This window comes from Salvelinus sp. IW2-2015, linkage group LG9 (assembly GCF_002910315.2).
Source record: "Salvelinus sp. IW2-2015 linkage group LG9, ASM291031v2, whole genome shotgun sequence".
Classification (NCBI taxonomy): domain Eukaryota; kingdom Metazoa; phylum Chordata; class Actinopteri; order Salmoniformes; family Salmonidae; genus Salvelinus; species Salvelinus sp. IW2-2015.
Window position 1 is genome coordinate 27106762 of NC_036849.1, and position 12872 is coordinate 27119633.

General features: G+C 45.6%; 1 protein-coding gene across 1 annotated transcript in view; it reads left to right on the forward strand.

Annotated features, from left to right (window-relative positions):
- LOC111968377 (kinase D-interacting substrate of 220 kDa B) overlaps nucleotides 1-12872 on the forward strand; it is a 114014-nt gene that overhangs the window by 91477 nt on the left and 9665 nt on the right. The window contains 3 exon segments of the mRNA XM_070445061.1: nucleotides 684-910; nucleotides 1789-1911; nucleotides 2367-2423. Coding sequence (XP_070301162.1) covers nucleotides 684-910; nucleotides 1789-1911; nucleotides 2367-2423 — 407 coding nt within the window.

Below are 12872 nucleotides of genomic sequence, written 5' to 3' on the forward strand. Positions count from 1 at the left end.
ATTCCTGTGTCCAGTGTCCTGCAGCCAGCCAGTGGGCATCAAGCCAGTGGGCATCAAGCCAGTGGGCATCAAGCCAGTGGGCATAAGGCCTCCATTGTGCTCCCTGCTGCAGGATTGGGTCTCTACTCAACCCATCATTCAACAACAGACACTCTTATGACGGAGACATTTTTTTCCTGTTTCTTACCAGGCCACTGATTCCACTATGTTGTAACTCTATTTGTCAAAATACAATTTATCAGTAAGAAAGACGGTGTTCTTGGCAAAAGTGACAGTTTGAATGAACGTTGTCTATTTTCAGTAAAGCCTATAAAGAACCGTTTAATTTACACCCTGCTCCATCAAGTGCACTCAATCACAGAATCAAAGTTTCTCCATGTATGTGGAATATGATTTGCTTGCTCTCCACAGAACATCTCTATTTGAACTCAATAAGAATGATCAAATATGATTGGCTGAATCAGTTTGAGTGGGTGGATCTAAAGTGTCTTTATATTCGGGGCCAAGACGTGATCTACATCAGCCTCAGATGAAACGTCTCCATTTCTCTCCCCGCTCTTCCTTCCCTCCTCTCCCTCTCTTTCATTACATCTTTCTGTCTCTCCACCCACTCTCCCTCTCTATCTGTCTTTCTCTCCTGCTCCCTCTCTCATCTCTCCTCCCCTCTCCCTCTCTTCCATTAGATGTCCGTGCTGCCAGGGAGCAGATGCACTTTGGAGGAGTGGCCTATCCCACGCTGCCCCTGCAGGACGTCCCAGCCCGCGCCTCCTCTGCCTTCGGCCAGCACATGGCCGCCTGCTCCCCCACTGGCTCCTTCTCTGGCTCCCTGCCCCCCCCAGGGCTAGTGCCCCCCCAGCCCCACAGCAGTTACTACAGCATGCCTGCCCCCCAGCACCCCTTCTACACCCGGGTGAGACGTCAACACAACACAGCAGCAGACAGGCAGATGACTGCACCTGAACGTAGCTCAGTACACATTCATTTAGTATACAGTAGAGTAGCGAAGGTTTGTTCAACGTACTTCAGAATACCAGTAAACCGGTGTGCCTGGCACCTACTACCATACCCTGTTTAAAGGCACTTAAATATTTTGTCTTGCCCATTCATACCTTAGTATAAAAAGAATCACAGTGCAGTTGTACCTACCTCAGTTTACCTTCGCATACACACAGGACTTGGTTACTAAGTCCCCCCCCCCCCACACACACACACCTTTTGCCTTCAGAACAGCCTCAGTTCGTCAGGGCATGGACTCTACAAGATGTTGAAAGTGTTCCACAGGGATGCTGGCCCATGTTGACTCCAATGCTTCCCACTGTTGTGTCAAGTTGGCTGGATGTCCTTTGGGTGGTGGACCATTCTTGATACACATGGGAAACTGTTGAGCATGAAAAACCCAGCAGCGTTGCAGTTCTTGACACAAACCGGTGCGCCCGGCACCTACTACCATACCCTGTTCAATGGCACTTAAATATTTTGTCTTGCCCATTCACCCTCTGAATGGCACACATACACATTCCATGTCTCAATTGTCTCAAGGCTTACAAATATTTCTTTAACCAGTCTCCTCCCCTTCATCTACACTGATTGAAGTGGATTTAACAAGTGACATAAAAAATGGATTATAGACTGTTTAGGTGAATCTAGGTGAAAGCTATGTCATGGAAAGAGCAGGTGTTCTTAATGTTTTGTATACTCAGTGTATGCGTATGAATGGTCCCTCATACAATCCACATGTTTTAACCATTCTCCATCTTCATCCTTCCTCTCTCTCTGGTTTCCATATAGCCCTATTTTCCCAATCATGTGTATCACCTTCCCCGGCATCAATACAGCTCCCATCTTCACCCTGCCCCAACCCAGTCACGCCGCTCCTTCAAAGCAGGCTACCCAAGGGACCCCAATGGGCTTGTAAGTACAGAGCTGCCTGTCAGTAGTACACCTAGCACTAGTAGCTAGTCAGTAGATAGTAGTCATAGTAACCGTTTCTTTGCAACGATTACTTTTACAATTGTTTTGATTCTGTTTGACAATATTATTTGTGAAACACGTGTTCACCTTTCTACATTTTCTCAACACTTTTATTTTCCTCCCCCCAAAAATTATCTTTGTGTTCTTCATTGCAATGAATACGATCCGGTTAATGCAGCGGGTCAGTGGGTCAGCAGGTGGTCTGTGTCTTCAGGTCCGTTGTGTAAGCCTGTATGAAATGAACCCCTTTCACTCTCCAAGGAGTTTGTGTCGACATGTGTTTTTTTACCCCCCTATATACACCCCAATCTTATTTTGCTCCAGCTCTAGTTTAGGTTATTCCTATATCCAACGCCCCTTGACCCACCCCGTGCCTCGTTCTGTGCCCATGTCAGGATGTAATTGCTGAGGATCCCAGAGAGGGCCTCCCCTCCCCCACTACCCCCCCTATGGTAACACGACAGGCTGGTGTTGAGCGTTGGCATTAGCTGAAGCATCTGTGTCCTTTCATCTTCTTGACTGTTACGACTCGCCACACACAAACACACACAAACTCACCAAAAGGCTATGCACTCACACACATGGCTAACCTTGTCCATCAACCAGATACACTAACATGGTTTGGAAAGCTAACAGGGTATGTCAGTGACAATGTCATGTCTCATGTTGACTAGTTGCACCGGTGGCTCCCATGTTTGTGGCCTGCTCTGGACCTAAGTGTAATAGCTCAGTCCTGTATGAATGTGAGTCTCATTGTCCAGGAGTGAACTAACCACCATGCGAGTGCGCCCGCTCCCATTCTACATAGGAAGCATGTTCATATAGGACTAGTTCACAGGAAGGTCCAAGTAAGTATAGATGAGTGGCGGTGCAGAGTTTCCCCTAGGATGTCTTTCAGCAGCGGTGGCAGAGATAGCGGGGGGATTGGGATCTTCCCTTTTTTTTGCAGTGGCGGCCACGATTTAGCAGTACCGGTGCGCAACTGCTAGATGCACATAGGGAAAACACTGATGATGTAATTACGTGGTAATCAGTCATAGGGGAAACACTGATGATGTAATTACGTGGTAATCAGTCATAGGGGAAACATACAGTCAAACATAACTTAATTACATATCATCAGTTGTTTCCCCTATGACTGCATTACCACGCTAATTACATACAGTGTTCCCCCTATGACTGATTACCACGTAATTAATCATCAGTGTTTCCTATGACTGATTACCACGTAATTACATCATCAGTGTTTCCCCTATGACTGATTACCAGTAATTACATTATCAGTGTTTCCCCTATGACTGATTACCATCGTAATTACATCATCAGTGTTTCCCTTATGACTGATTACCATAATTACATCATCAGTGTTTCCCTCACACTCGTATTTATCACAGTACGCATAGTTACTTCTATCGATGTGAGTTTTCGCACTATGACATGATCTAACCAACATAATAACTATTACACTATTTCCCCTATGAACAGATGATACTACGTAATTAAAAGTCATCAAGTCTAGTCCACCTCCTTAAACTGCTGTTCTTATTAACTAACGTCTATTAGATCACATCTATAATAGTAACCTAGTCGCAAACCCTTAAACTGCTTCTGGAATATATACACAGTCTAACACATCTATAATTTTAACTAGTCAACCTGCTATGAATACTGCTGTCTGTATTAATCAACAGTCTAAACACATGCTCATAAGTAATCGTGTACATATCTATTCAAGTGATATACCTCCTGTAACTCTGCGGTGCTGTAATTAGCATTCCTAATGACGAATACACTAAGTTCAATGTCATAGTGTTTCCCTCCTGAACTGATTAACCAGTCTACACAAACATAATTTCACTATCATAGTGTATCCTCCTATGATGATACAATACTAATTCGACAATTATCAGTGGGTCATCCCCCTATAAACTGATGAGCCCCTAACTATATTACAAATTCAGCTCAAGTGCGTCCCTGATATACCTGATTAAAACATGTAATTCCTTATCCAGATGTTTCCTAGGTTTGATCCTTAACCCCCCTAAACACATCTATACATTTAATAACGTCATCTTATTCAAGATGTTTTCCCATGACCTGCGAGACTTCCGTATTATCCTTCATCTCATGTTCCCTACATGAACTGGCTCTAATTCCTTAACGTACTTAATTGATCAATGTTTCTCCTATGACTGATTACCATTAATTACATCATCAGTGTTTCCCTTAGCTGATTACCATGTAATTACATTATTCCGTGTTTCCCCTATATGAGTACCTGACTACTAGTTAACATTATCTCGAGGTTTCCTCTATGATAGAACTTACCACATCTCAACACGTAAGAATCATAAACAGTTCTTATCCACACTAAAGCTGATTACTTAACTAGAAAAAATCTAGTATAAACTTTATCAATGCGCTTCCTATGATGATTACATGTAATTTATAAGTATACATCAGGTGTTTCGCACTTAACTGTAAGTGTTGTTATGTGCTCATGCTAAATTACAATCCTAAAATGTAGTCGTATATAAAAAGGTACTCCCACTATGACTGATACTATAAAACTATTCATAGTGATTCCTATGACTGATTACAATGTATTATTAAGTGCACTTCCTATACTGATACCTCCCTTTAACTGCTGTCGTATTAACACACGGGCTATAACATCACAAATCATAATTTACTGTCAACCAGAACCCTAACTGCTGAGTCTGTATTAACACAGTCTACTACATTATAATTTAACTAGTCACACCTTTAACTGCTGTCTGTATTAACACAGTCTAACAACATCATAATTTAACTAGTCACCCGTTAAACTGCTGTTGTATTAACACAGTCTAACAACACTATAATTAACTAGGTCTCACAAAGCCCTTAACTGCTGTCTGGAATTAACACAGTCCAACACATCTATAATTTAACTAAGTCACTACCCCTTTAACGGATGTCTGTATTATACACAGTCATAACAATCTAAGTATTTAACTAGTCACACCCTTTAACCTGCTGTCTGTATTAACACAGTCCTGAAACATCTATAAGTAACTAGTCCCAGACCCTTTAACTGCTGTCTGTATTAACAGCAGTCTAACACATCTATAATTAACTAGCGCCACACACCCTTTAACGTGCGTTGGTATTCACATCTACACATCTAGAAATTTAACTATCACCAACCGCCTTAACTGCGTCTGTAGAACAACAGTCTAACACAGTCCTATAATGTAATAGTCACGACCCCTTCTAAACTGCGTCGTATTAACACAGTCTAACACATCTATAATTGTAACTAAGTCACATAGCCCCCTTTTAACTGCTGTCCGGTATTACACATCTATAATGTAACATAGTCACCTACCCCGTTAACTGCGTCGATAACACAGTCTAACACATTCTATAATAACTAGTCACACCTTAACTGTGTCTGTATGAACACAGTCTAACACATCTATAAGTACACTAGTCCACACGCCTTGTACTGCTGTCTGTATGAACACAGTCTAACACACTATAATTACTATCACTACCTTTAACTGCCTTCTGTAGTACACAGCTAACACATCTATAATGTAACAGTCACAACCCCTTTACTGTCGTATTAACACAGTCTAACTACATCATATATGTAACTAGTACCAAACCTTTACTGCTGTCGTATATGCGCACAGCTCTAACACCTCTAAGATGTAACTAGTCACAACCCTTTAACGCTGTCTTGTATTACACAGTCTAACACATCTATAATGTAACTAGTCACAACCCCTTAACTGCTGTCTGTATTAACACGCAGTCTAGACACATCTATAACTAACGTAGTCACGACCACGCTTAACGCCTGTCGTATAACACAGCTAACACATCCATATAAATTAACTAGTCACACGCCTGTAAACTGCGAGTCTGTATCATCAGTCAACAACCACTATAATGTAACCGTGTTACTCGACCCTGACCCCTACCCTTTCCCAGAGATCAGGTCAGGGGCGGGGCCATACTGTAAGGATCGCTCGTTGGTTCGGATGTTCTCACCCCTCCGAACAAACTTTGAAACCTCCAGCTTGGACCAAATCAAAAAATCGAGCCACCTGGGGCTGGAAGGAAGGAAGGCTGCTCCGTACGCGCTCTTCACTTCCTGTGACCACACCCACGACACACTCGCCGAAACACGTCCTCCTCTCCAGCGCAGAGTAGTGCCCTGCTCAGAGATACACAGGTGAAGAGGGTACACAACAGGGTGCTTGGCTGGGTTTTGTAGTACTCTTCAGTGTGCGGCTGGGTGTTGTCAAGTCTTATCAGTTGGCTGGCTGGTGTTGTAGTCGTTCAGTGTGCTGGCTGGGTGTTGGTAGTCTTTCAGTGTGCGGCTGGGTGTTGAGTCTTTGCAGTCTGGCTGGGTATGTATGTAGTCTACAGTGTGCGGTGGTGTGTAGTCTTTCAGTGTCGGCTCGGGTGATTTGTAACGTCTTCAGTGTCTGGCTGGGTAGTTGGTAGTCGTACAGGGGGTCGAGCTGGTGTTGTAGTCGCATTTCAGTGGGCTGCTGGTGTGGTAGTCTTCAGTTGTGCTGGCTGGGTTGTAAGTCGTGAAGTGTGCTGCTGCAATAGTGTGGATATGGTGGTAACAGCAGCGATATCCCGCCCTGCCCCAAGCTGCTCGGCTGGCCTCTAAAGCAAGCAGGGATTGGTCCTCGGTCAGTCCTGGATGGAGAACCACCCTGCAAATGATTTGGGTACAAAGGCCAGACACTTGAGGCAGTTAGTGAAAACAAGAGTAAAGCAGTACCACTCTGCATCCACTCCTGGCTTGCTTCTGAAGCAAGCAGGGTGGTCCTGGTCAGTCCCTCGGATGGGAGACTAGATGCTGCTCGAGAAAGGGTGTTGAGGGTCAGGTTAGAGGCAGCCCTTCCTCTGGTCCCAATGCTCCAGGGCAGGGATTGGGACACTGCCCTTGTAGGGTGCGCTGGTTAGACAAGGTTCCCTGACTCCTGTGGTCACTAAACAGAATCCCATGTAACTTATCATAAGAGTCAGGTTTACCCTGGGTGTCCGACTACTCTGTGGATCAGAGTAGGGGTGTTAACCCTGTGTCTCTGACGTCTCCTGTGTGTCAAGTGGGGTGGTTACCCTTCACCTGGGTCCTGATACAGTTCCACAAATCTGGCCCTCAGAATCAGCCACCTAATCATTCCCAGCTTCCAATTGGCCCTCTGCATTTTATAAACAGGAGTGTTCTTCTGGTCAGCCATCATTTGGTGATCGTGAGTCCCAGGGATGTATTCAACTAGCGGAACAAAAATAGACCCAATGTGTGATCATGGTCCAGGGATGTATTCGACAGGAAGCCAATACACAGCCGACGACCCCACGCGGCGGTGTTCCCAATGTGGGATCAAGCCAGGATGTATGACTAGGCAACAAACAACCAATTGTGATCAGAGTCCAGGGATGTATTTGACCTAGCCCAAACAGAACCCAATGTTGATCGATAGCTCCAGGAGTATGACTAGAAGCAAACAGCCGCAGGGGCCTCATAGTCCAGGATTATTTGACTAGGAACAAGAACAAACCCAAGGGATCATAGCCAGGGATGTATTGACTAGGAACAAACAGACTCCAATGTGTGATCACTAGTCCAGGGAGGTATTCAACTAGGACCCAAACCACCCAATGGTGATCGATAGTCCAGGGAATGATTGACTAGCGAACCAAACAGACCCCAATGTGTCGATCATAGTCCAGGATGATTCACGAGGAAACCAAACAGACCCATGACTGTGGTGATCATAGTCGCAGTGATGTATCACTAGGAACCAAACAGACCAAGGTTGAATAATATCCAGGGATGTATTGACTAGGAACCAACACACCCAATGTGGATCATAGTCCAGAGGATGTATCACTAAGGAAACCAAAACAGAACCCAATGTGTGATCATTGTCCAGGGATGTATTGACTAGGAACCAAACAGACCCTAATGGTGATCATAGTCCCTGGGAGTATTGACTAGGAACCAAACAACCCAATGTGGAATCATAGTCCATGGGATGTATTCACTAGGAACCGCAAACAGACCCTCAAGTGTGATCATATCCCAGGATGTATTGACTAGGAACCAATACAGACCCACATGTGGATCACCCTAGCCAGGGATGATGACTAGGACCACACAGACCCAATGTGGGCATCATAGCTGGACTGTATTGACTAGGAAACCAAACAGACCAATGTGATCAAGTCAGGATGTATTGACTAACCAACACAGACCCAATGTGGGATCAATAGTCCAGGATGGTATTGACTAGGAACCAAACAAGACCCAAGTGTAATCATAGCCAGGATGTATTGACTAGGAACCAAACAGACCCAATGTGTACATAGTCCAGGGATGTAGTTGACTAGGCAAACCAAACACACCCCAATGTGTGATCATAGTCCGGGATGTATTCACAGGAAACCAAAACAGACCCAAGTGTGATCATAAAGTCCCAGGGATGATTGACTAGGAACCAAGACAGACCCAATGTGTGATCAATAGCCAGGGATGTATGGCACTAGGCACCAAACCGATCCCAATGTGGTGATCAATGACGTCTGGGATGGTATGTGACTAGGAACCAAACCAGGACCCAATGGTGTGATCATTGTCTGGGGAGGTATTCACCCTAAAGACCATAACAGAAACCCAATGTGTGATCAAGTCCAGGGATGTATTGACAGGAACCGAAACAGACCAATCGTGATCAAGTCGGGGATGTATTCCCTAAGAACGCAAACAGAAGACCCAACGTTGTGAATCATGTCCAGGGATGTATTGAACTAGGGCACCAAACAGACCGGCAATTGTGATCAAGTCCAGGGAGTCATTGATAGGAAAACCAAACAGACCCTAATGTGTGACTAGTCCGCAGGGATGGTATCACTAGAACCAAACAGACCCAATGTTGATCATAGTCCAGGGATGTAATTCACTAGGAACCCAACAGAACCCAAGTGTGAGCAATAGTCCAGGGATGTATGAACCTAGGAACCAAAGCAGTACCCAATGTGGATCAATAGTCCAGGATGTAATCACTAGGAACCAAACAACCCAGTGTGACATGGTCAGGGATGTTATTTGACTAGGAAACCAAAACAGACCCAATGTGTTGGATGCACTAGTCCAGGATTTATTCACTAGGAACCAAACAGCACCCAATGTGTGATGAAAGTCCAGGGATGGTATGACTAAGGAACCAAACAGATCCCAATGTTGTGATCATAGTCACTGTGATGTCTTGAAGGAACCAAACAGCACCCAATGTGGTGATTCATAGTCCCAGGGATGTATGCACTAGGAACCAAACAGACGCCAATGTGTGATCAAGCTCCAGGGATGTATTTGACAGGAACCAAACAGACCCAAGTGTGATTCATAGTCCCGGGATGTATTGACTAGGAACCAAACAACTCAATGTTGTGATCAAAGTCCAGGGATGTATGACTAGGAACCAAACAGAACCAATGTGTGACACAGTCCAGGGATGTATTCACTAGGAACCAAAAACAGACCCTTGTGTTGATCAAAAGTCAGGAAGTATTGGACTACAGGAACCAAACAGACACCCAATGTGGTGATCATCAAGTCCCGGGATGTATTCACTAGGAACACAAACAACCCAATGTGTGATCATCGTCCAGGGAATGATTCATAGGAACCAAACAGACCCAATGTGTGAATCATAGTCGGGGATGTATTGACTCGGAACAAAGACCAACGTGTGATCATGGTCCAGGGATGATCACTAGGATCAAACAGACCCCAATGTGTGATCAATAGGTCCAGGAGTACTGACTAGAAACCAAAACAGAACCCAATGTGTGATCAATAGTCCAGAGATGTATGACTAGGAACCAAACAGACCCAAGGTGTGATCATAGTCCCAGGGATGTATTGGACTAGGAACAAACGACCCAATGTGTGATCCCTAGTCCAGGGAGTATTGACTAGGAACCAAACAGACCCCAATGTGTGATCCATAGTTCCAGGGCAATGTATTGACTAGGAACAACAGACCCATGTGTGATCGATAGTCCCACGGATGTCTGTCTAGGAAACAAACAGACCCAAACTGTGGATCATAGTCCAGGGATGATATTGACGTAGAACCAACACAGACCCATTGTGTACATAGTCCAGAGATGTATTGACTAGGAACCCAAACACCCATGTGCTTGATCATATGTCAGGGCTGTATTGACTAAGGAACCAAACAGACCCAATGTGTGATCATAGTCCAGGGATGTTTGACTAGGAACCAAACAGACCCAATGTGTTGATCAATAGTCCAGGGATGTATTGACTAGGAACAAACAGGACCCAATGGTGATCAAGCCGGGATGTACTGACAGGAACCACAACAGACCAGTGTGTAATCATAGTCCAGGGATGTAACCCCTAGAAACCAAAACAGACCAAATGTGTGATCAAGTCCAGGGAGTGATTGCATAGGAACCAACCAACCCAAGTGTGATCATAGCCAGGGCGATGTATCACTAGGAACAAAACACATGACCCGTTGTGATCATAGCCCAAGGGAGGTATCACTAGGAACCGAAACCACACCCAATGTGTGATCATAGTCAGGGATAGTATGACTAGGAACCAAAAGACCCAGATGGTGAGCAGAGTCCAGGGATTGTATGACTAGGAGCCCAAACAGACCCACATGTGGGATCAAGTCCAGGGATGTAATTGCACTAGGAAACCAAACAGACCCAATTGTGATATAGTCTCAGGGAATGGTATGCACTAGGAACCGAAACAGAACCCAATGTGTATCATGATCCAGGGAGTAGTTGACTCAGGAACAAACAGCCCAATGTGATCATAGTCCAGGGTATGTAATGACTAGGACCAAACAGACCCAAGTGTACAAGTCCAGGGATGTATTGACTAGGAACGCAACAGACCCAATGTGTGATCTAGTCCAGGATGTATTGAACTAGAACCAAAGCAGACGCAATGTGTGATCATAGTCCAGGATGTATTCACTTAGGCACCAAACGTACCAATGTGGTGATCAAGTCTGGGATGGTATTACTAGGAACCAAACCAGACCCAATGTGTGATCATAGTCCAGGGATGTATTGACTAGGAAACCAAACAAGACCCAATGTGGATCAATGTGCTGGGGATGTATACACGAGCAGAACCAAAACAGACCCAAATGGGTCGAAACAGGAGGTCTGATCTTTCCAAATAAGAAACAGCTTGATTTTAGTTTCTGCGCCAAACGTGTGGCTATCGATGTACACTAATTTGAATACACGCCCTAATGTTTGCGGCTCTCCAGACTCCCCCTGGTGGTCTGAACTGACGCGGTAGTAACAAGAAACGGGCTGCGAGAAGCTACTGGGTGAGTCTCCAACGCTAACCTCTCTCTTTGCACCTCTGACCTCTATAACCCCGATTGCGATCATGTCTACGACCCCTCGACCTCTATACGCCCTGACCTCTATAACCCCTGAGCCCTCTATATGGACCCCTGACCTCCATAACCGTGACCTCATAACGTCCCTCAGACCTCTAAGCCCCTGACCTCTATGCACTCGTATTGCACCTCTACCCCCTGACTCATGAACCGTATGATTCTCGGAACCTGACCTCATAACCCCGACCTCTATATAACCCCTGACCTCCAACCCCGACCTCTAACCCCTGACCTATCAAATCCGCTGACGCATCTAACTGCCGCTGCTACCTCTAATCCGGTTGGACTACCTCACCCCTGACTCTCTAACCGTTGCCCTCTAACCCCCTGACCGTCTAAGAACTGACCCTGAGCCCTATAACCGTGACTCTATAATATACGCCTGACGACGATGCCGCAGGAGGCACAGAGATTCGAGAGATGAGTAGGAGAGAGCTCTAAGCCCCTGCCTATAAACCGTTGACCTCTAACCACTGACCCTATAAGCCGTTGACCTCTAACCCCCCCGACCTCCTAATAAACCCTGACCTCTAGACCGCCTTGACTCTATAACCGTTGACACTCTAACCCGATGACCTCTAACCCTGGACTCTATAAACCCCTGACCTATATAACCGTTCGACCCATCTAACCCTGACCTCTATAACCGTTTGACCTCTAACCCTGACCTCTATAACCCTGACCTCTAACCTCCGGACCTGCTATAACCCTGACCTCTATAACCCCTGACCTCTATACCCGCCCTCTAACCCCTGACCCTACCCCGACCTATAAACCCCGACCCAGGTAGTACCTGCCATTGTTGACGCAGCGGGCTGCTACCCGTCCCCACCAGTGCCACGGCAGCAGCGGAACAGTGTTGGTGTTCGCTCCGCTTGCTAACGCGTCGCAGGGTACGGACCCCGGGCGCATGCAGAACTGTGGAGGTCCGCTAAGCATTCTTGGGGGAAATAATTTCCCGACTCGACTAATTGTTGGATGCCGATAAAACAGTCGATCGTAAACTTGATCGATGATTGACTCTTAGTGATTGGTGACGCGACTGACCATCACCTGATTGTGGGGGAGTTATGTATGTCTTATTGGGAACAAAACAGCAGATATTCTCCGGGTCCACCAGCAAAACATGAAACCAGTGACATATACAGAACATAGAAAAACAACAACAGCTGAGGAAGAACTGGTTCCTTGGTTTCTGTGGGTGTGTTAACAGTAGTGTCCTGTCCTGGTTCCTGTGTTTCTGTAGGGGTGGGTTTACCAATAGTCCTTCGCTGTGTCTGTAAAGGGGTGGTGTGAACTCTAATAGTCTCCTTCCTGGTTCCTGTGTTCTGTAGGGGGTGTTAATAGTCAGTCCTCCTTGTTCCTGTGGTTCGGTACGGTTGTGTTAAAAACAGTAGTTTCCTTCCTGTCTGTGTTCTGTAGGGT